The sequence below is a fragment of the Pundamilia nyererei genome, unplaced genomic scaffold, assembly GCF_000239375.1.
Source record: "Pundamilia nyererei isolate P.nyererei 1_Seehausen unplaced genomic scaffold, PunNye1.0 scaffold00249, whole genome shotgun sequence".
NCBI classification, from domain to species: domain Eukaryota; kingdom Metazoa; phylum Chordata; class Actinopteri; order Cichliformes; family Cichlidae; genus Pundamilia; species Pundamilia nyererei.
This window is the reverse complement of record NW_005187650.1, coordinates 315090-337161: the sequence shown is the minus strand read 5'-3', so window position 1 is coordinate 337161 and position 22072 is coordinate 315090. Positions and strand designations below refer to the sequence as shown.

The window sequence follows — 22072 nt, the reverse complement described above, 5'->3', positions numbered from 1 at the left end:
CCAATACAGAACCTTTGGGATGTGGTGGAAACCCACTAAAGGGATGTGTCCACTGAGTGTATGAGTCACATTTTCACAAAAGAATGGGCTTGACTTCTGCATACATAATGCAACGATGTAAAACATCATCACGTTTTATCTTCATATTATAATATAATTATTTTATTTCAATAACACTTTCGAATACTTGGTGTTTTGTAGTTGTTTATTTCCAATGTAGTTTACTGTGGCACTACATTTTAAAAAACAACAACAACAACAAAACAAGACACTGTAAAAAACGCTTTTACGCAGACTTTCTTTGAACAAAGGCACTGATATTTATGGATTTGTTTCTGCCGTCCAATCAGTATTTAAGTCATATTTGTTTTTCCAAAGAGATGTGGAGCGCAGACGCTAGTCATCTTTGTTTCACTGAAAATAGATTTACATGAAATTATTGCTAGGTTTGTGTTCAATAAGTTGTACGGCAGTTCAGATCCCTCTCCTTCACATCTTCTTTTCTTCTTAGTATATATAAGGGAAAATCCTGTAAGGCACACGTCGGCAGTATGTGTCCCAAGCCAGCCCGTATTTGGCTCTACACTGTCTTTCATCACGGGCCTCTCGGTGAATCAGTAAAACGGTGAAGTATATGACGTAGAAATAAGGCAGAAGATGTGAGAATCCTATAAATAAAGAGGCACATATGACAAAAAACACAAGACAGTATTATATGATTCAGTAATGAATGGTGAAAAAAAACTAGTACCTTCTTTTGCTACTGACATCAGCATTTGTGATTTGTATAAAACAAGCTGCAATCAAGTGTACATCCTCCTCTGCAAATAGCAGTTTACTTTCTATTCAGTCTTTACTGTACCAAAGCCCTGCAGTGAATACCAGTCTAATTAAGCTCTTAATATTCAGTGTTGATTCATCACAGTAATCAGAGCAGTACCCCTTGTCCCTTTAGTCAGCGTTTCCTCAGTCCAGGTTTACAGGGGACCACTGAGCTCGTTTGTTAGGGCAGCTTTCATCTGTCATCACTTTTTTTTTGGAGTGCAAATTTTTGCAGTTTGTGCTACAGCGATAAAAAAGGATAAAAAGCAGAAACTAAAGAATGCGTCTCAATTACAAAAGCAGAGAGACAAATGAGTCACATAATGTTGAATACCAATGAGAGTGTCAGCTATACAAAAGTCTGACAGTCACTATTTCAGGAAGTGGGTTTTTGAGAGAACAGGGCAATTTACAGAAGAACAAAGAGAACAGTTTCCTGCTGCCTTTGTTGGAAGCACACCAGTTGCAAATGTAATGCAAATATTTCATAAGGACATGGAGGTAGTCTGAAAAAAAAATCACAATCACAGTGCACAAGGCCATTAATGCCTTATATAACCAAAACCACATCAAACTGTACTGAGAGCACACAAAATGTGGCATTAAATGCTTAGTTAGATTGAGGCTGTTTTCCATCCGGTATTTACCACAATGCAAAAAAAAGAGAAAAAAGAAAAACAATAGCGGCTCGGTGAGGAGGGGTAAAACAGGTCTTAACTGCTGTTTGTTCCTTAAGTGCTGAGCAACAGTTCAGGGTACCCCTGCCATTAAGACTCCACCGTGGGCACCGAACATGTCATGGCCCCCGTATCTGCCTGGCTGACTCAGGTTGGCTACATATGTTTCTTGTTTACATCTACCTCTCTCACGCTTGCCGTGTCTCGCCGGGGCAAAGCTTATTGCGGGCTCCCGCCCCTGGCCCTCGCACCTGAGGTTAATCACACACCTGTGGCTCATCGCCTAAACTCATCCACTACTTAAGGCAGTGGCTGGAAGCATCTCGTCGCTGGACTATTGAGTAACCTCGGTAGTAAGCTCCGGAGTACTAGTCTCTTGTTGCCTTTTCGTATCGCTGACCCTTTGGATTAATCACTTGTTGTCTGTAAACAGGAATGCCGTTTCCCTGGAACCCTTGCTGTGCGGGCTTGCTGGTGTGCTGTGTTTTTTGTGAAGTCCCTCGTGCATGAAGAGCTCCTTTCCCGGATTTCCCTGTGCCCTGGATTCCCCCCGCCCTCTCACTTGTATATATTTGCACCTGGTGTTGTATAGTAATAAACGGAACTGTATTCTAGCTGCCTTGTCTGCGCTTGAGTCCATCCCACTTCGTGACAGAACAGGTGAGACCAGGTGGGGATTGATCAGGATGAATGGCCTGCCTGATCTGAACCAGAGTGATGTTTATCTATTGGACTTCTGTGCTAAGTACAGTTTGTCAAAAACAAACACCATGTTCAAGAAGAAGGGTGTTTGTAAGCAGGGTCCTGGACAGGTCTCGTGTACCCAAATGTACAGTGAGGACCATTTTGCAGAGCCCCCAGTCTGTGAGTGAGATTTTCATCCCAACCTCCAGCACAACTTCTGAAGCACTCAAAGGAAGGTTGGGTTAAAAAGAGGAACATGCTGCACGAATCTGCAGCTGCAAAGTGGCTGGTGTCTGTTCTGCCAGCAAAGAGTTCAGCCCTGTTAGTAGCTGAAGGAAGGTCAGGGAGGACTGGGTGAGAGCAAGAAACAAGACTTTTGGACAGCCTTGAAATGATTCAGGGATACTGTCGTGTGACAGAATGGGACAGCAGCTGACCTCAACTTAATATAATCAAGCAGTGGACGGAATACTTCCACTGAGGACCCGCTCAATCTTATTGTCAAACCCAGAGGAAGAGAAGAAGTGAGGGGGATGACCAACCCATCACTGGGGGTGAGGTCACTGAGGTAGTTTAACAGCTCCTTGGTCACAGAGCCCCTGGGGTGGATCAGATTCTCTAGAAGCATCTTAAGGCTCTTGATGTCCTCCAGGACCAATTACACAAGGATCACAGTTTTAAGCCTCGCTGGAAATATGAAGCTACTAGATGTACTAGAGAAGAAGTTTGTCCACATTGGTCCTCCTGAAGCTCAGTTAAAGAAGTTGTATGTAGTAAAATCTAGTTTTCGTCCTGGTTGTGGAATACTGGACTGCTTCTTTATCCTGCTGAGCATGTTTGAGGGTGTATAGGAAGTTCTTTTACTTATGCATTAATCACATTATTTTATTGTAATGCCTTGGTGCCACTGGATTTTAACATGTCTTAAGACAAATGGTAGGGGGTGTAGTAAGGATGTTGGGGGAAACAGGAACTCCACAGGAAGAGTCTTTTGTCTCTTCGAGGACTCTGGTAGGTAGCAAGGGAGTGTGAACCTTAAGGTGTGAAACAGCTGTGTACTGCCTTTTGTTCCTGGAGAAGGTATTTAACTGAGAGCCATGTTAGACTCAGGGAGAACTCTGCTGACCGTCTGTCCCGCGGACATGCAGGGGCTCCATCAAGCTTGGTTGTCTGTTCTTTGTGTGCTTTGATTAAAGAATGTTAGCTACCGCTCGTCTGCAGGCTTTATTTAAATGGAAAACTTCCACAACAAGGGTGTGTGGGAGTTTGCACAACCAGTCATGCTCTTTGTGGACTTGAAGAAGGGGTCTAACTGTAACCCTCATGTGTATGTGCTTCAGGAGTGTGGGGTATCTGACCCATTGCTATGATCCATTTGGCCCTCATTTTGCAGTGAGAGCTTGGACTTACTGGCAATTATTTGCTCCTGGTGTTGGACTTGGCCAGGTTTTCATGGTTAAGTTTAAAATATTTGAAAATCCTTGGATCACCCCCCCTAACAAAACGCAATTTAAATACCAAAAACACATCTTTCCAATCATATTATAAAGGTAGATAAACTCAAAGGAGTTGGAGCACGCCGCAAACACTCCCCTACTGGCCATAGATCTGTAAATCTCTACGTGTGCGGCAGCGACACACCCATTCATTCTCCCTCTCCTGTTTCTTCTGTTGGTCAGTCTTTCTCAAAGCGATCAGTTGTATATGCCAGGCTCACGAGTCACCCCTAATCCGATAAAGGCTTCCTCAAACCGCAGCTTGCTGCTTCATTATCAATAAATGCATTTGGGGTTGGGGTCCTTGCAGCTAAATACAAACTTAAAGATTTTCTTAAAACGACCAATTTGAGGTATAATGACAATAAAAATGAAAGATTATGACTTTTGCTATGAGTTACTTTGCTATGAATGTCACTAATCCAGGGATTAGTGACATTCATAATGAGGAGGTCAAAACTTTCGTACATACATACATACAAGTAAAGTTTCCGAGAAAAAAAAAGAACCTGGATTTCACAGTGGATCATTAACACAACCAGCCATCATTATCCATACTAATAATAAACAAGGCTGAAGATGATTATTACTCAGCCTGACATTAATCTCTTATCCATGACTTCACCCACATATGCTAAAAAAAACTGTTATGTCAGCGTGGCCTTCTTTTCTAGCAAAAAAAAAAAAAAAAAAGGGCAGAGGGCTTTTAAGATGTCTTACCACACGGAAGGGACCAGGCAAGGGCCATGAGGAGGTCCCCAAGGTAATTGGGATGACGAACGAGACCCCACCAGCCGGACACCAGCAGCCGCTTCCCTGTTGCTGTGGCAATGGTCTCCAGTCCTGTAGGGAGTCGTAAAACGCACCGATATTTCTGAATAAGATTTACCAACTCTCTGTCTCCCTCCCCACTTTGATGTGAGGAGGAAATCAATAAAAATAAAAAAGACTTTATCTGAATGCATTAAAAGATAAAGATAAAAACGGAGGGAAACAAACTGACTAGTGACACTTGGATGAGTGGGGTCCCGCCTGAACTGATTCTTCTGTGAGTTGGATTGTCTGAAAATGTAATATCCAATACCTGACAGCAAAAAAACCCCCAAAAAACAAACAAAAAAAAAGGTTCATTATTCATTTTCAGCCACTTTTCAGCAGAACAGCAGAAAAGAGCTGACAAGCGATTACCATTCAGTGCTATTATGGCTGCAGCCTTGAGTGAACTTAGGGTCTGGGGGTGCACAACCAGGAAGGCTGCCTGCAGGCCGTATGTGAATGGAACCCAGGCCAGATCACCGAAGACCAGCATGAAACCAAAACCATCGTGCACAATGTCCATGGTGGTCAGGACAGCCTCCTGTTACAGCAAAATGAAGCAGACATTAAATAAAAGCAGTGATCAAATAAAGTAAAAAGAAAAAAAAAGTGTGACTCTCACCTCATTCCACAGAGCGTCCGCCACGTACAGCAGCTGGAAACTGTTGACCAGAATCATGGCAAGGGAGGGGGATCCTCGGAGCTCCACCTCCTTCATCAGCATGCCGAGGTTAATGACCACCTGAGGGGGTCGTGAATAATGATGAACACAAGTGGGGCTGCGTGTGTTCATTTGCACGGGCAGACAAATTCCTTCTGTGATCATGAGATTGCCAACTAAAATAAATGGATGCTGTCATTATTCTACTATTTATTTTGCAATAAATAAAAAGCTTCTTTTGGCTGGTCACTTATTCTCGTGTGGATGGATCCACATATGCGATTTTTACGGATGATGCCCTACCTGATGCTACCCTCCCAGGGATTTTCATCTCCTCCCAAACTCAAACAGGGGCTCTTTCATGTGTTAGGCAAATTAACCACTACACTACAGAGCCACTGTTTTTAGGATTAATAATCTGCCAAATAATGTCTCACTTAATCGAGTCTTTCGTTTGTGCGTGAAATCTAAGACACATGTCCCATTTTCTGTCTTTCTAAATAAGAAAATTCCTCCTGTGATGAGTTGATTATAAACATACAGTAAAAACCTACTCTGTATTTAGGTACATTTAATCTAACATAACATGAAACAGTATAGACTTCATTAAAAGTCAAGTCTTAGCCTTATCCATCCATGAGATCATTTGCAGGTCTTGTTCCAGTTTTCTTGAGTGAAAATTAAGAATGAATCTAACTTTGGCAAACCGGTCATGTCGTCAAACAAGTCCTTGATATCTTCTTCACCTCCTCTGAATCACCTCAGTCTGAATGACAGCTTGCAGTCAACTCTGGGTCACATGTGAGGTCTTTTGCGTAAATGTCCAATTTACATTTGAACTATTTGTGATTCAGGGCGACACGTTTAACCGTATCTCGCACAGAGTCTTTCCAGTGCTCGAATGAAAGCCCAGACTAGGCGCTGTGATCCATCATTTTATGTCAAATGGAATGAGCTGGAGTGCAGAGTCTAGAGAACAAAAAAATGTGCAAATAATTACAGCGTGCACGCCAATCAATTGTCTGCCATTTGGACTAATCGAATAAATGATTAATAAATGCATTATCACACTCCAAATGCTTTCTGAGTGAAGGATATTCTGCAGCTGCATTCATTCCCCAGACTGTTGTCATTTATGTTCCCAGTGGGAAAAAAAATCCATACGTCGTGTACATTTTTCCGACTTGATGATACCCGAGAATGCAGAAACAAAATAAATATTTCACACTCGAGCTATAAACACTTCCATAACTCAAACTGAGTTATTAAATATGAAGCTGATTTAGATCTAAGAAGCAATATTTGGCACTATTATACCAAAGTCCAAGGAATCCATTAAATTATTAAGAAAGCCCATTGTGCTTTAATATTTGAGACTTTATCAACAACTGTGAAATGCTGAACGTTAAAAGAAAGTAGTTTGGACGTTGAACAGGAAATGAAAATATCCCACACAGTGTCTGTAGCCAGTTGGTGGAGGCTTTTTCTGGGCTCTCCCACGCACATGGCTTTAAAACATTCACATGTGCAAAGGTTTTTCCTTTGTACACTGTAAATACCAAAGGAAAACGGCTGCTCGCATCAGTGCTTTACCGAGACGCTTCAACCTTCTGCAGTCTCGGTGCTGTCGTTTTTGTGACCAGCGATGACACTGAGAACCTCGTGGTCATTTTAGGGATCTTGTTTGAGGTTCTACAGCACATTTAGTCTAATTTAGTCTGATGACTCAGACACGGATAGCTGCGCGCACCCCAGTCCTCCAGCAAATGTCTTACTGTGTCAGGTCAGCAGGGAGAAAAGCTTTTGATTGTGACTGTGTCAAACTCACAGACTGCAAATTATTATGGAAGCTCAGAGGAGAGCAATACCGCCACCTGTTGGTTATGTTGGGCTCTTGGACAGAAATGACCATCAATGTTATTTAATGCATTTAACGTGAATCTGAAGGTGTTTTGCACACTTACAAATACATCCGGGTAAGACTCTATTATCTGTGCAGAGTCTGAATGCTCTCTCTGCGGCTGTGTCGATTCTGTCCGAGTACTCTGACTTCCCCCCACAGTCCAAAGACATGCAGTTAATGGGGTTAGCTTAACTGGTGATTCTGGTGTGCTGCGAGTGTGAACGGTTGTTTGTCTCTTTGTGTTAACCCTGAGACATAGTGGTGACCTGTCCAGGGTGTACCTTGCCTATAGGGATAGGATAGTGGAGCCACTTGGATAAGTGGAAGAGAATGAATGGATGACGACTAACTTAAAAGGACCTTGTTATCTCATTAGAGACAGTTTTCAAATGTCTCTCTTATAGAGTACTGTATTTATAAATCTTTCAACAGTGTTAAGGTGAGCCAAGTAGTTTGCTACTCTGGGTAAACTCACCCAGCCAATCAGACCCGGTCTGAGCTCGCAGAAATATTTCAGGTCAAAATCTCCAATCCGGGGGTTTAGCTCCCGCCCGATGAAGAAGTCATAGAGTGGGTTTCCTAAATCATATCAAAGAGAAAATCACAAAAATCAAATGCTATAATTACATGCTGACATAAAGGTAGCAGAGTAGCAAGTACAGGAGCGCTATCTCACTTAACAGTTTGCCTCATGCATAATGCCTACAAGCTCCTGTTGAGCGTGGCAGTTAGATAATTACCCACAGGAACACCCAAATCCTCCAGCAAACAATACAACAAGCCTGTGGACGCACTGAATGCTGCCAGCTGCCGGGTTCAAACCGTGTTTTAGCATGGATTCAACCTTTATTAATGATCCTCAACATCTCACCTGTGTTTCCCCCCAAAGCAAGCGCATGGGAAGGAGCCCAGAAGGAGCGGATGTAGAGGTAGATGGAGAACAGGAACGACACTGCTATTGCACATACTGCCAAAGGCAACAGCAGCTCAAACAGATACCCCAGAGGAGCCCCGAGCCCCAGTAACAACATCAGGAACACACCGCTGATGCACAGGCCATGAAAACCTGAGGGAGGGAAACAAACAACACAAAATGTTGTCGCCTGGAGGAGCGAGATAAGCAGGCTGACAGAGGCTTGCATGGAGAAAAAGGTAAAAGTTGGAAGAGCTGAGTATTATGTAACTTCAACTTTTAGATCAGACCTGTGGATTTTAGATTTTCTTTTCTTTTTTTTTTCAAATATACTACAGTCAGCAACACAACTGTGAACAACACATTTGCAGTCAAAACATGTATAATACTAAAGAATAGCTGTGAAACATTGCAGATAGTGCAGCAGGATTACAAATTATTTCACACTTAGGTTTAATATTTAAATCTGTTTCTTGAAGGCGCACAGATTCTGTCCTAAACAGAAATGCTTGTAGTTATATCGCGCCCTGCTCAACGATACCATTTATGGGATACTTGAGGCGTGTTCCATCTCTGAGCACCAGCCCCTCAGACACCTGCAGGCAGTAAGCAGAATACAACACAAATCATATGCTGCATACCTATTACAGTGTCATAAGGTCAATAATTCAACCCATTCTTTCTCATTTCTCATTTCTTCATAATTGTGCAGCTTAGAAAGTTCTTCTGTAAAAATGCTGGACTCTATAGGCAGAGAGCGCCTATAGCCACAGATGAACTGTATTATACAGGTTGCTGTATTTTATAAACTTCTCAGTATGTAGCAAAGGAGAAGTGTTGAGGCGTGTAGCTCTGAAAGAACTCTAATTGCAGAGTACAGTCATTTAACCAAGAGGATGATCACACCGACTGGAACTTAACAGACAATAATTATCTTCTGATTTATTAGTATTAATTATTACACACAGCATGTTATAAAGCTATGTTTACAGCTTCATTATACACATAAGCTAGATCACAAACCCACAGCAGATTTCACTGTAAGTTTCACATTGAATTGGGCTGATGTACCTTTCCTAATGGCATCAAATAGATGACTGCATGCAAAGCAAACCACCCAAGAAGAAGCACGGGGGCCAGCGGGTCCCACAGCTGGTCAGCTGAGGGGAGGGGGGGCGGCCATTGGAACAAACTGGCCTCAGGAGATCGGCTCAAACAGATCAGGAACAGCACTGTTAACGGAAGAAAGATGGGAATGCACACGGCACCTGAAAGATGAATACAATTAAAGAATCAGACAAAAGTATGATGACAGGTTAGGTGCATCATAAGACAGCATGGCTGAGACAACATGTAAAGAAGTGAAACAGCATCTGTGGAGATTTGGCATTGCAGCACATTAATAATGCATATGCAGGTAAACTGTGATAACTCTAATAACTGCAGAGTAGCAAAACAATTCAGTCAGCTGACTGTAAACATCAGTAGTGACGGATGTGAAATCTGTAGTTAGCTTAACTGGAAAAGCACGACATGAAGCATCAAGCACATTTCACTTCAGCAATGATGAATCTGACATAGGAGGCTGCCTTGATTCTTGATTAGAGGTGTAATGACGGAGATGATGCTGTGATGCCAGCGATCATTACTACAGTGCAACATCCTACATCCTATTAGTTTTACTGAGGCATCAATCTTATGGTCCACCAAACAAACTGCTCAATTTAATAAAACAACACATCTCTAGGCAGTGTCAGCATCATAAATAGCGCATTAGTGTAAACGTTCTTTTGTATGTCAGCTAAAATGATCACCACCGCTTATTTCTTCCTTTTATAAAATCAGGATTCTCTTAGCTTCTATCTAATTTGTATATAACAACAGCATTTAGCTGCAGGGAAATGCAAGTAATGTGATAGCACTGCATTTGCAGACAGCAGCTTGAGCTTCAGAATGCATGAATGAATCAAAGGAAAGAAAAGTTGCTGTTGTTTTTCTAGTTTAGTGCAGCAGTGGCACCTGCTGCATCAATGCCCAGCACTGTGATCATGGCAACGTGACATCAAACTAAATCGAAGATGTCTACTAGCGCAACATTAAGACACACTGCTGTGACTTACCCAGGGTTCCTCCAAATTCCCTCTCTGAGTCATGTGACAGTTTGTGTTTGAGTGCTTGACTGTTTGGTCTCATTATTGTGCTCCTGTTTAAAAAGAAGACAACATATACAATAGGTTAAAAGGTTGTAAGAATGACAACACAAACCCCTCAGAGACTGTATTATTATTAAGATCTTGAAGCTTGAACTTTTTCCCTTGAGTATTTCCATTTTATTGGGCACTTTTTACCAACTACCAGCAATCAGTAATGATTATCTAAAACCGGAGATTCAAAGAGCATACACACTGCAATGCACTTATAACTGATTTAATAAACCCTGTAAACCCACAGAGGCCCTCCTCAGGTTAGACAAACTGAGATTTCCACCAGACTGTACCAACAAGACTGTCAGCGTTTGAACTCTTTCTGTAACAAAGCTGTCAGGAAAGTGAAGTTGACTTCAAAGGCATCTCTCCTCTTTCAGTAAAATCTAAAGCTGAGGGCTTCCGCTTGCAGTAGAGTATTTTTTAAATGATTCTATTTGTACTTTTACCAGAGTAGATCCAAGTACTTCTTCTACAGGTGCATACTTTTCAGACTATATTTGATGTAAACCCCTCACACTGAATGGCGAGGCCACAATAATGATGCATTCAAATACTCAAAGGGAATTCTAGATGTGGGCTAATAATCAAACTTGACCAAAAGCAAGAGAATGGTCAACGAGACGATTAAGAGTCATCAGAAAGTCATTATGGTTCGATTTAAAAACCTTTTTCTTATAAAATTTTAAATTGCTGCTTATTTCTGCACACCCGTGCTGGACTGTTGCGATGGGTGCCATAAATAAATAAGGCAAAGTTCAGGTCAAGCTGCTGTCAGTTCCTGAGCAGTTCTGCTGTGGACAGTGAAACACGGGTCGGACCAGTTACCTGTGAACGAACTGAAGGCTTTCCGCAAACACGAAGAGTGCAAATCTGTAGTCCTGTTTAGCTTCTTACCGGTTACTGCAAGATGGGATGTTTGCATCAAGGCAGCTCGTGAGCGTCCATCCAGCAACCTGCACACGGACACGCCCCCACCTACGTTACTGCAGCACGAAATCCTCCCCGCGCCAATCAGGAGTCTCCGCGGTCATCAGAAGAGGGTGGGAGAAAAAGGCTTAGCCAATCAAATGCGATCGTCAGGTGGCGACAGTCAGCTGTACCCTCCAGATAGTAGAAAATGTTGTGAAATTCGCCTCAGTCACTCTCATGCTCACAAGTTTAGATCAGTGCAGAGCGCAGTGCTATATCTACAAGCTGATTTCAACAGGGACAGCACAACCTCTGAATCCCACAGTCATACCCTTTTATTGCAGACAAGCTACATTTAAACATTCCTTACATGGAAACAAGCCCAGAAAACAGACTCAAACGACCTGAAGGTAGCAGGTAGACACACATGGATTACATAATCAGAAAATTATTATTCAGCAAAGCACTCTTAAAAATTATTTATTAATACATGTGATTTTCACAGGACACAGCTTCTCTCTGTAGTCATTAATATTATGTACTCAAGGTCAATATTTTATCCTTCAAGTGAAACAGGTGCTAAAAGCTTCAGCTTGTACAGTGGATTATTCAACTCTATCTTTGTATAAGGAGGAGATGGAGATGATTTTGTTAGTTTGTAACAGTTACGATATCAAACCAAAGTGGTACAGGCTCATTTGGACTTTAATGACAAGCACTTCGATTTAAATCTGCCACAAATTTGCCGTCAGTTAACAGCTACTACTGTTTGATTTAGTGTTGAAAAAGTAATCATTCCTGACTCGTTCGATCTGGATCAACAGACTGAACAGCAAGTGTTGAACAGAACAGAAGTGTTTAAATTTGGATTCATGATTTCGGTGTAAATCTTTCCATCCCTCGAGCCTTAGCCTCTTTCACAGATAACTTCGATAACACTCTGCTCCATTGGTGCGGGATCCAGGCAGCGGTGGGCGGCGCTTCCAACGATCTCATCTAGCAGGAAGTGCACGAGATTCTCGTCGGAAACAAAGCGCCACAAGTACATCTGCAGGTAGTGGCAGTCCACCTGGATCTGCTGCAGCCCGTATCGGCCAAAAGTGCGCAGGCGGACACACTCCAGGAATGTTTTTAAGCTGATTTTGATAATTCCCGTCATCACGGACACCTGAGGAAGCAGAAAGACGTGCAAGTGAAAATCTAAGATTTTTCCTTTTTCATTTTGTTAAATGAGGACCATCTGCAGATCTGCACCCACCTTGTTGAACTCCACTGAGCTAAAGATGTCGATCCTTTCAGAGAACAGCTTGTGTATGTTGCTCAGCAGATTGGTATCCATGGGAGCACTGAAGGTAAACAGAAGACAAGTGTTCAAGTAAATGTGTTTAAAAATAAAATAAAAAAGTTAAAGTATGATTAAAAATGCCTATGAAACAACTGACATCGTACTTTCAAGTATAATGTAACACTGTATCTGTGCCTTTTATTTATAATATTTTAATAACCACTCAGTGGTTATTAAAATGTCATTACAATGTCATTACTTTATGCTGACATTTCCAAAATCACTCACTGTACTCTACCAAAATAAATAAATAAATAAATAAATGAATCAAAATCCAAAACAGGGTTTCAAACATAAGGCCCATGGTCCAAAATCGGCCCAACAAAGGTTCCAATCTGGCCCTCTGACTGGCATGGAAAAATGTGAAGGCAAGCATCCATTTTGGAATTTTTATTGTGTTTTCAGAAGTTTTAAAACTTTTCTTACTTATAAAGAGCTTCCCTGTGGCCATTCACAGCAAAGTAAAATAATTAAGAAAGGTAAAGTAAGATAGGCAAAGAATTACAGAAAGATTCCTGTTTTTTCACTGTATATTGTATTTTTTTTTACTGTGAGTCAAAAAAAATTTCAGCCTTATAATTATAGGACGGTATGGTAACAAGCTACCAGATCTTTCTCTGTAATTTTACAAATTTATTTCTCACAGTTTAAGCCCAATGAGTCATGCTGACAGTTTTCTTTCATTAACTGCAGCAGCTTTTCTTCATTATGTAGAAAAACCGAGATGTAGTGTTGAAATTACACTTCTTTTTCTTATATTGGGATATATTAGGGATTAAATGTTTGGTTAAACTTCCGGGGCTCTTACTGTCAAAATAGGCTGCATGTGGCCCACGATATAAACAAGTTTGACATTCCTGATTTAAAATTTGCTTTCGCCCCATTTATAGGTAGCTCTGCACCACTGCTAGCACTATTATTAACTATTTTAAGGTCAATTGCTGAAAATCCCATTCTGTCCACTTGCACTGGTGTGTTTGCAGTGCACACTGGATCACATGCTCTGTGGTTAAGAGGACAAAGTTACAAGCCAGAGAGCCATAACTTGTAAACAGGTTGAACATGTGCTGCATGCTTACATACCAGTCAGTTTCTACAGAAATATTTATCTTCAGATACCTCTAGACATAGACCGTTATGACCTTGCAGACAAACTCGCAGCACAAAACTGTGTAAATGTTGCAAGTAAACTACATGAATTATGCATTTTCACCTTTGACCTAATGCACGGCCTCTGAGCTTGAACACTCCAACCTTTTCCACTGAAAACTCCTGTTTGGGAGTTGGTATTTGTTCTCTATGGAAGTTTGAAATCACAGATGTTCAAGAACATCCAAGTGCTGATTGAAAATCTTGACGGGAAACATTGGACAAATTTATAAAGGCCCTTCTATTGTTTCATTTTCTACACATTAGACTCTACTTGCTCTACTTTTGTGCAGCGGTGTCCAAACCCAGGCCTCAAGGGCCAGTGTCCTGCAGGTTTTAGATGTGTCCTTGATCCATCACAGCTGATTTAAAAGCTGAATTACCTCCTCAGCATGTCTTGAAGTTCTCCAGAGGCCTGCTAATTAACTAATCATTTGATTCAAGTGTGTTGACCCAGGGTGTTATCTAAAACCTGCAGGACACCAGCCCTCGAGGCCTGGAGTTGGCCAAGCCTGGTGTGAACAGAACCCAAAAAAACCCCAAAACCACAACTGCCACCAGCTGAGCAGTGTGTGTAGAGCTATGGTACCTTGGGGTGTAGCTGGCAGCATAGCGGGCTTGCTGCCTGGAGCTGCTGTAGACAGAGAAAGTCCTTTTGCTGGAGTCGCTGCTGTGCGCTTTCCTCACGCCCTCTTCATACAAGAGACCAACCTATCATGCAGAAGGTTAATAAAACACCCCGTTCATGTGGGATCATGGGTGCACGAGGACATTGGGACAGTTGCAAAAACTCTCACCTGCACATCAATGGATGTGGTGTCCTCTACTACTCTCTTCATGACAGCGCGGACATTTCTTGGCTCAATAGTGTTAACCCAGTCTCTGGTTTCAACGCTTTTTCTTAACATTTGGGAAATAATCAGACCCTGAACCTGAAGCAAAACAAAAATAAAGCAACTAAATAAAAAGGTTGTTTTGCTTTTGTGACTTTTAAAGGTTGTTGATAAAAAGCCTACCTTGACATAATGGTTGAGTAGTTTCTGTGCTGCCTCCCTGGCTTCTGCACATAAAGTTGTAACAGGTGTTACGGGACTGTGGTGCTGAGAGAGAGAGCAAAAAGCACATTCTTGTCATTACCTTTGGCAGGGTGACTGGCTGATAAAAGAGATCAAAAACATAATGAGAGCTAGTTCTCCTTGTTTTGTGATACCTGTACAAGGAACTGTTCATCTGTGAGAGTAAGTATGTAGGAGATGGTTGAGGTTTCGTAGTCCAAGCAAAGACGAGACAGCAGCAACAGAAGGGCTGGGGGAGTTGAACCTCCTTTGTCTCCGGCGGTCTCACAAAACTGCCGAGAAGACTGGCATACAAACTTGATAAAGCTCACCACCAGGCTCTCACGTACACCCTGGCTGCAGAATTCACCCTAAAAGGGGGGGAGACACACATAAACCGGTATCACTCGCACAATGTAGAGACAACACGCAGGGTTACAGTAACACATGATGTTACACATTAGTTCAAACTCATGAAAACTATAAAAGGTAGTTTGTTCACCTTGAAGTACGGCTTGTTAGAGAATGTGATGTCCTTAGCTGTAAAGAGATGCACTGATGCCAGCACCGACTTAATCTGATTGAGAATTGAGGCTGACAGGGAGGAGAGCAGCTCTGGTAGGCTGGTTGGAGCGTCTCTGCCAGAGGCTGGCCCAGCCACAGAAGTGCCAGCCACAGAGAGACGAGGAGTTGCCAGAGCCTGCCTCACGTCTGTCAAGCTGTCCATGTAGAAGCTCTGCAGAGCGGAAAGGTACTGCTTGACTCGCTCCGTCGCCGCCCGTATCACAATCTCCGTCCCCTTGTTTGGCACAGCTGAGCCAGGCAGAAGTTTGGCCACAGCCTGGAGTCTGCGGTGGAAGCGGTCCAGCGCACGTACAAGTAGGGAGTTATCCCCAACCCCTTTCTCCTCTTGTATTCTCCGCTCGACAAGCATGAAATATCGAGCAGCCAAATCATCCACAAAGGCATGCAGCTTGCCATTTGCCATCTGAGGAATATTTTTGGATGCCAGCTCGCCCTTTTGAGCATGGTTGATAAACAGTTCTTGATAGGAAGTGATTACCAAGCATAAGCTGCTCACAAACTCATTGCAGCCTCTGTCAATGAATTCCAGGATGTCAGTATTTGATGCAGGGGAAGGCAGAGAGCTGTTTTTGGGGGAGCCGTCGGTCGGCGATCCGGGGGCTGTTGCAGACGACAACCCGTGCGCGGAAGCATCTTTTGTGGCTGTGGACGGGTACGGCCTTATCTCTGCTTCCAGGCCCTGAAGATCTGACTCAAGGCGAGACCGCGCGTGGCTCAGGAATTTATCACAGAGCTCTTCTGCAGGCTCATCCAACTGCAACAGAAGCTCCACACACTCTGATAAATCTTTGGCACTTGACCCACCATCCCTATAATCACAAGAAGAAAAGACAGAAGCAGAAATGTAATGAAGCGTGTGATTTTTTTCCATGAAGTTTGGTCCGTCAACTCAATTTGTGTTTATTTATTTGTAATTTTAATATCTATGCAGTTGTGTCAAACATGCTGTTTATCCTAATTAAAATTATTTTTCTTATATATTGTAATAACTAGTCATTGTCACCTGAACTTCTGTCGAAGCTCCTGGGCCAGCTTGTCCATGATGGCGTGACAGTCATCCTGAATTCCCTTGAAGGAGGGCAGGTGGCTGTACTGCTGCAGTACGCAGCGGGCACGGCGGTGGGTGTTCACCGCCTGAGCGTAGGCCTGCAGCTCCAAACATTTATTCAATCTTGCGGGGAGTTCAAACAGAAACTGCAGCTTCCTCAACAGAGTGTGAACACCTGGAGTGAAACATGGTAAGACCCCCAAAATAAATAAATAAAATATGAATCAACCTATTAAAAAGTTTAATCCAAACAGTCAGATTAGGTCTCACCAGAGAGTTTGGTTATCTGCGCGTGCTGGTCTTGAAGAGTGCCGCTGATCCGAGCACTGAACTCTGTGATCGCAGCCATGTTAGCAGACAGACAATCCATTTCATCTTCCATTTTCTTGAAGTCATTCTTCATCTTTCTTATGGTGTCTGGCAGAAGGAAAGAAAGAAAGAAGGATATTTCAGCTATCCAGGTTTGCACAATTTAATGTCAGCTTACGTTAGGGCAGCAGTGTGTGTGTTTATGATGTTCCTTCACCTGTAGCAGATATAAACTTGTTGTAGTTTTCATACACCAGGGTTTGCATGTCGCTGTCCAAAGAGCGGATCTGCCTGACCATACAGGTCTCCTGGTCCATCAGCTCCGTGAGAGAGCACTCCCTCCTGAGCTGGATTTGGATATTTAAAATAAAAACGTTACTGTACGTATGCTCAGTGGTCATTTGTGTCTTCTAGGTATAGTGTGATATAGCATTAAAACTGATTCATTCCTCACTGTTTGGCAAAGACAGAAGCAGATTTTTAAAAAGTGTTTTAAAATTCACAGCCATCTACATCTTCACCTGTAGTGACATTACACCTGGGACAAATGAAGGAAGTACTCTGGTGTTTTCTTCAGTTCATGTAACATTACTGCAATCTGCACTGTGTATAGTATTGTCGATTTCAGCATTTCATTTTCTATTATCTGGCATCAAGCTTACGCTAAAATTCTGAAGCAGTCCAGCTTTGTGAGCCACTGAGCGGATTACAATGACAGTAGCAGTTTCGCACCTTGTTGAGATAGAGCTCCGGGTCGAAATGAGGCCCATTGATGTCGCAGGGATCCAGGGACTCCGGCTGCTCCGGGGCCTTTCCTTCCTCATTCAGCCCGTAGTAGAGCTTCAACATGCCGTGCACCCTCCGCCTCCTTCCCGGGTCTTCAGCCACCGGCACCGAGCCCTCGTCCATAATGAACGGCGGCCAGCTGTGAAACGTTTAAAGTAAAATAACGATAAACAAAGGCGACGACAAACCAGCTGACAGGAGACAAACGACAGCCACTAGCACTAGCAGCACACAGCTCCTGTGTAATCGCTGTGTGTTTAGCCTCGCTGCCAACTGGAAACAACAAACTCATTCAGGATAAATATTCAGAAAATGTCATATTTTCTCTGAGACAGAAGCAGCTAGGTGGAAGCGCTGTTGTTTCCGGGTTTCTAGCCTATCCGGTGTTACGTCGTCCACCAGTGCACGTAATCTAAACAGCCAATTAGAGCAGTTTCTCTTTGTTTAGCTTTTTATTCACTAAATGCTTCAAAATTTATGTATTTTATGTAAAAATGTATTTTTTGGCAAAGTATAGACAGAGACAAAGCTCATAATTGTTCAGGTAAGTGTTCTAGTTATGCGCACAACTGCGCATGTCCTAATTGGCACGTAACGCCATATAAAAGTGCTTAGATTGGTTGTAGGGAAAATTAATTGATGACACCAAAATGGATTAAATGTGTATGATAAAATTAACATACAGCCCTGATTATACTGCAATCTGTGATCATAGCAAATCCTACAGTGTTGAAATCAAGAAAAACACAAAAATGTTAATCCCTTGAGTGCTCAGAGGAAAAAAACACTTTTATTATAAGATTTAAAAATGTGACAAAAGTCTATATTGTATCATGAACATAAAAATCATAGAGGAATAATAATCTGGGATATAGTTCAGGTATTTGAAAATCATTTGTATAAACAGAAAATCAGAGGTTTTAGGTGCATGTTAAATCATTTCCACAGGAGCACTCACCAAGCTTTCTACAGATATATATCAACTCTTATCATACCTGCCATATATTAAAACATAAACATTTAACAATGAACTTATTTCCTCAAACAATTTGAAATGGATCTAGTTAAGATGGCCACTCAACTAAGAAATTTACATTTACCATTTACAACTGCAAGTGTTAAAGTAAAACAAAATGCCACAGAAATACTGATGAGAAGTTTGCATGAAGTTATGTTATTAAATCATATGCAGAATAACATGTTGGTTAAAATATGGCTTTAGTACACTTAAGCAGCAGCACTGAGGAAGGAATATTTGATGACAGGTATGTTCAGAAAAACGGGGCCACTTTGCATCATCCCATAATTTTAATGAAGGCCGAGCTGACAACCGAGAGGAATTACAGTACACCGTTCAACATCCGCCATCCAGTTACTCAAATATACTCACATCAGATAACATAAAGGAAATACATCATTTTAAACCATAGCAATACCACAACTGTCCATTTTCTGGTTTCAATGCACCAAAACAGTAATTTATATGCCAACTTAGTAGAAACAAAAAAGGCACTTTAATCTTCTGTAAAGTGTTTGAGACTTATTTCTTCATTCACATATACAAACACTGGCAAGTACATGAAAACAAACCGAAAGAAAGTAAAAATGTTCTCTCATAAAAGCTAACAAACAATACAAAACAAATCTCCTGCTGTAAAATGTTTAGAAACAGTGTATTAGTATTAACAAGTGCAGCATCACATGATGTGTAGACTGTCGGAATGCCTATCCTACAACGTGACATGCATAGTGTTTGTTCGCAACAACATACTGTGCTGCTGGCGTTAGTATACAGACAGCAGCTGATACACAAGTCGAAGCATAGAAAAGTAAGAACATTCTGCCGTTTGCGTGCTGAGGAGAGTCGGGAAGAATAGATGTGCCGCCACATCTCCAACGAGGGCACGTGTTCAAGTGGAAGGCGCTATTACAGAGATGTGGAGACAGAAACTGCCTCCGTTAGCATTAGGGTGGGGTTCAGAGTGACACCCGGGGGACTCTGCCAAGTGCTGGAGGCTAAAATCGGTCTCTGCAGCGTTAAGGTAGCATACACTTGGTTGCAGCATGTCAGGCAGGCTTGCTTTGGTGGAAAGACTTAAGATTTTCAACAGTGTGGCCACAACTTGGTCCTTGTTTTGTGTTCAGAACACACAGCCGCTCTCTAGTCACAACTGGGTCAACAGACTGGGTAGCTTTTGGAGATAAAGTGAAGGAGAAATTGTTTTAATGCTATATAAATCTAATAATCTAGTAATGAAATTCTTCGCATTGTCGTAAAGCTGAAAAAAACGAGGCCTTTTTCCCCCAATGATGTCAACAGTGACCGTGTTTGAAGAAAACAACACTGTTAGTTTCTTTAATGTCTACACTTTCAATTTACCTTCTGTCATGTCAGAAGTTGCACAAGAACAGTATTGCATCAGTTTTCTTGCTCATCAGGTCCAACAGTCAGGTTAGACTGTGTGCCGAGAGATCGCTTGTATTAATCGTCCATGCTTTGAAATTTAATATTTGAATACAAGCATGGTGCGGCAGTGCTGGATGATCTTTAGATGAATATATTTTTTCCTGCACAGGTTCTACAGTTTTATAGCTTTAATTCGATTCTTTTATTAGTGCAAATCCATTTAAACACTTGATACTGTGACCACAGAGTTGCAGCTTCTTTAACGAGAAGTTTTAAAACTCACATTTTTTAAAGCAGGTCGGTCGTGCCACCTCTTTCAAACTAGCTGCAGATATCGCTTAATATTGACCTTGTCAAAAACTCCTGTACTTACAAAAGTCCTCCACAACACAGCCAATGTGCTCCCATAAGGATTGTTTATGGTCAGGATAGCCGGACGCGAAACGTTTCTACTTTTTCTGAAGTGGCTTCACCCTTTCTAGAGATCAAGGCACTGGCAGTTTGAAAAAAGCAGAATAGCGGAAATGCACCCTTAGATAGTCCCCTGAAAAATGTTTGTCATGCTGACTGTTGCCGTTTGTGGTATCGCTTAAAAGTCTGAAGTGGAGTTACGAAAGCTTTAAATATTCTTAATGCTCAATCCCCCGATAAGATGAGTAGAGGTAATGCAGTGGTTATACTCATTTGAGGTGCAACATGTTTGAATAATAGCAGTAAATCCGCTTCCAGAGCGCTGCAGAAAGGTCAAAAACAGTTATTGACTGGAGTCACTGTTTGAAGATTGTTATAAGGCTCGTCTCACACTTATTCATCATATGATCTTTACAGTAGGCTGTTTAAGGAACAGCCACTTCAGTTGAACCTTGGAAGCATAGCTGCTAGATCTTTTTTCACATTACTGTACTCGCTTAATGTACACAACTTCAGAAGATAAATATTGTCACTCACACTTGGATCGCTGTCATTTGGTCCTTTACATGTTCACATATTAGCAGATAAGTGTCTCAAGCTCAAAGTAAGTCTCTCCGTTTTTTTTTTGTTTTGTTTTAAATCTCAGTGTAAAATGTTCCGATTTGGTCTCTGAGAGGATCGGGTCAGATCTGATGGGCGACTTTAACCCTGCTCCAGACTCTCTGTTTGCACTGCAGAGTACGACACTGCAGACGCCTGTCGGGCGAAGAAAGACGCAGCTCTCTTGGGCTTCAAGCGTTTGATTTCTTTTCCTAAAAAAACAAAAACAAAAACACAAAAATGAACAAAGGCTGAAAAAAAATCTCTGACACTGTGAAACGGCACAGAAGGAGCTACCTCCAGAAAGGATAACGGTGCTGTTAAACAAGTTTGGCCCTCACCGTCATCGACGTAGCTGATGGTGTTGAGCGATTGGACTCGGCTGCACACAACGCTGCCTTGCCTGTGCAGCATCCCGCGCCTTCCGCCGCGCCCATTCTTGCTCCTTTCTTCCTGTCCGCCGGGCTGCTGTGACAAACTCACCTCGCCGTCCATCTCGGCTGCAGCTGCCCCCTCGGACGCAGACTTAAGCTCCACGCAGAACTCGATGAAGCCGCTCATGAGCTCCGCCTTGTTGGAGGCGGGGAAGAAAAAAAATCATAACTGAGTCTGCTGTAGTCTGCTGTTTAATGGCCTATTACAGAACCCAGACATCCTAAGACTGAGGGGTGGGGGATCTAATATCACATTTGAAGTCACTACTTCACCACAATATAGTGCATTTTCTGTAAATTCAGTGAATAGTTTATATAATCGCCACACGTAAAGTACAAATTCTTTTTTACACTTAAATTAATTAATAAAAAATGAACAGTACTCAGTCATACGTGATTATTTTTGTGCTTTTATGTATAACATCTTGACATATGTTTGACATATGACACTTTTCAATATCAAATGACTAAAGACCCAACATAAAATACTCACAAAATATATGAAATGCAAATGCACATTAAAAACACTATAAGGCTATTAAACACTTTAAACAAAATAAATATCGTCCTTTGTGACACATACTAGATGACCCTCACACAGTCCCCATGACTCGAGAGCCTCCCTGAGGGCTCTGGCTAACATTTCCCCTGCATGGTCCTCAGGAAAACAGCACGTCTGCAAACACTGACTGCAGTGTGTCGGTCTCGGATGAAGTGCACTGTGCATACATTTGATGCTGCAGTCTAGCATGACACACTGTAGATTTCCTCCAATGTTTTGGCCCGACACTCATAATATAAATGAGGCAACTGGACTTGTGTGAAGTGTTTTCGGCTGGACATGTCAAGTGTTTT

General features: G+C 42.1%; 3 protein-coding genes across 4 annotated transcripts in view; all 3 read right to left on the bottom strand.

Moving 5' to 3' along the window:
* Positions 1 to 211: 211 nt before the first annotated feature.
* Positions 212 to 11166, bottom strand: tm7sf2 (transmembrane 7 superfamily member 2). 2 transcript variants are annotated; one of them, XM_005749549.2, is made up of 11 exons: positions 11005 to 11166; positions 10093 to 10175; positions 9044 to 9240; positions 8514 to 8568; positions 7931 to 8125; positions 7535 to 7638; positions 5118 to 5237; positions 4868 to 5036; positions 4683 to 4763; positions 4400 to 4522; positions 212 to 668 (listed from the first exon to the last, which is right to left on the bottom strand). In XM_005749549.2, exons 2-11 carry the CDS (start codon positions 10163 to 10165, stop codon positions 508 to 510), a joined length of 1278 nt encoding a protein of 425 aa, XP_005749606.1. In that variant the 5' UTR covers positions 10166 to 10175; positions 11005 to 11166; the 3' UTR covers positions 212 to 507. The 2 variants fall into 2 exon arrangements, with proteins under 2 accessions (XP_005749606.1, XP_005749605.1); XM_005749548.1 differs by having other exon boundaries at positions 11074 to 11166.
* Positions 11167 to 11407: 241 nt separating this feature from the next.
* Positions 11408 to 17767, bottom strand: vps51 (VPS51 subunit of GARP complex). Its single transcript, XM_005749546.1, has 11 exons — positions 17312 to 17767; positions 16797 to 16926; positions 16541 to 16687; positions 16226 to 16445; positions 15140 to 16031; positions 14793 to 15008; positions 14599 to 14682; positions 14380 to 14514; positions 14172 to 14293; positions 12347 to 12434; positions 11408 to 12256 (listed from the first exon to the last, which is right to left on the bottom strand). The coding sequence occupies exons 1-11, from the start codon at positions 17486 to 17488 to the stop codon at positions 11996 to 11998; spliced, it is 2472 nt and encodes an 823-aa protein (XP_005749603.1). The 5' UTR covers positions 17489 to 17767; the 3' UTR covers positions 11408 to 11995.
* Positions 17768 to 18977: 1210 nt separating this feature from the next.
* Positions 18978 to 22072, bottom strand: part of frmd8 (FERM domain containing 8) — a 10980-nt gene continuing 7885 nt past the window's right edge. Inside the window, exons 10-11 of the mRNA XM_005749545.1 lie at positions 21125 to 21353; positions 18978 to 20995 (exon numbers count right to left, since the gene is read on the bottom strand). Of these exons, the coding sequence (XP_005749602.1) occupies positions 20886 to 20995; positions 21125 to 21353 (339 nt within the window). The 3' untranslated portion in view covers positions 18978 to 20885. The remainder of the gene's footprint in view (positions 20996 to 21124; positions 21354 to 22072) is intronic.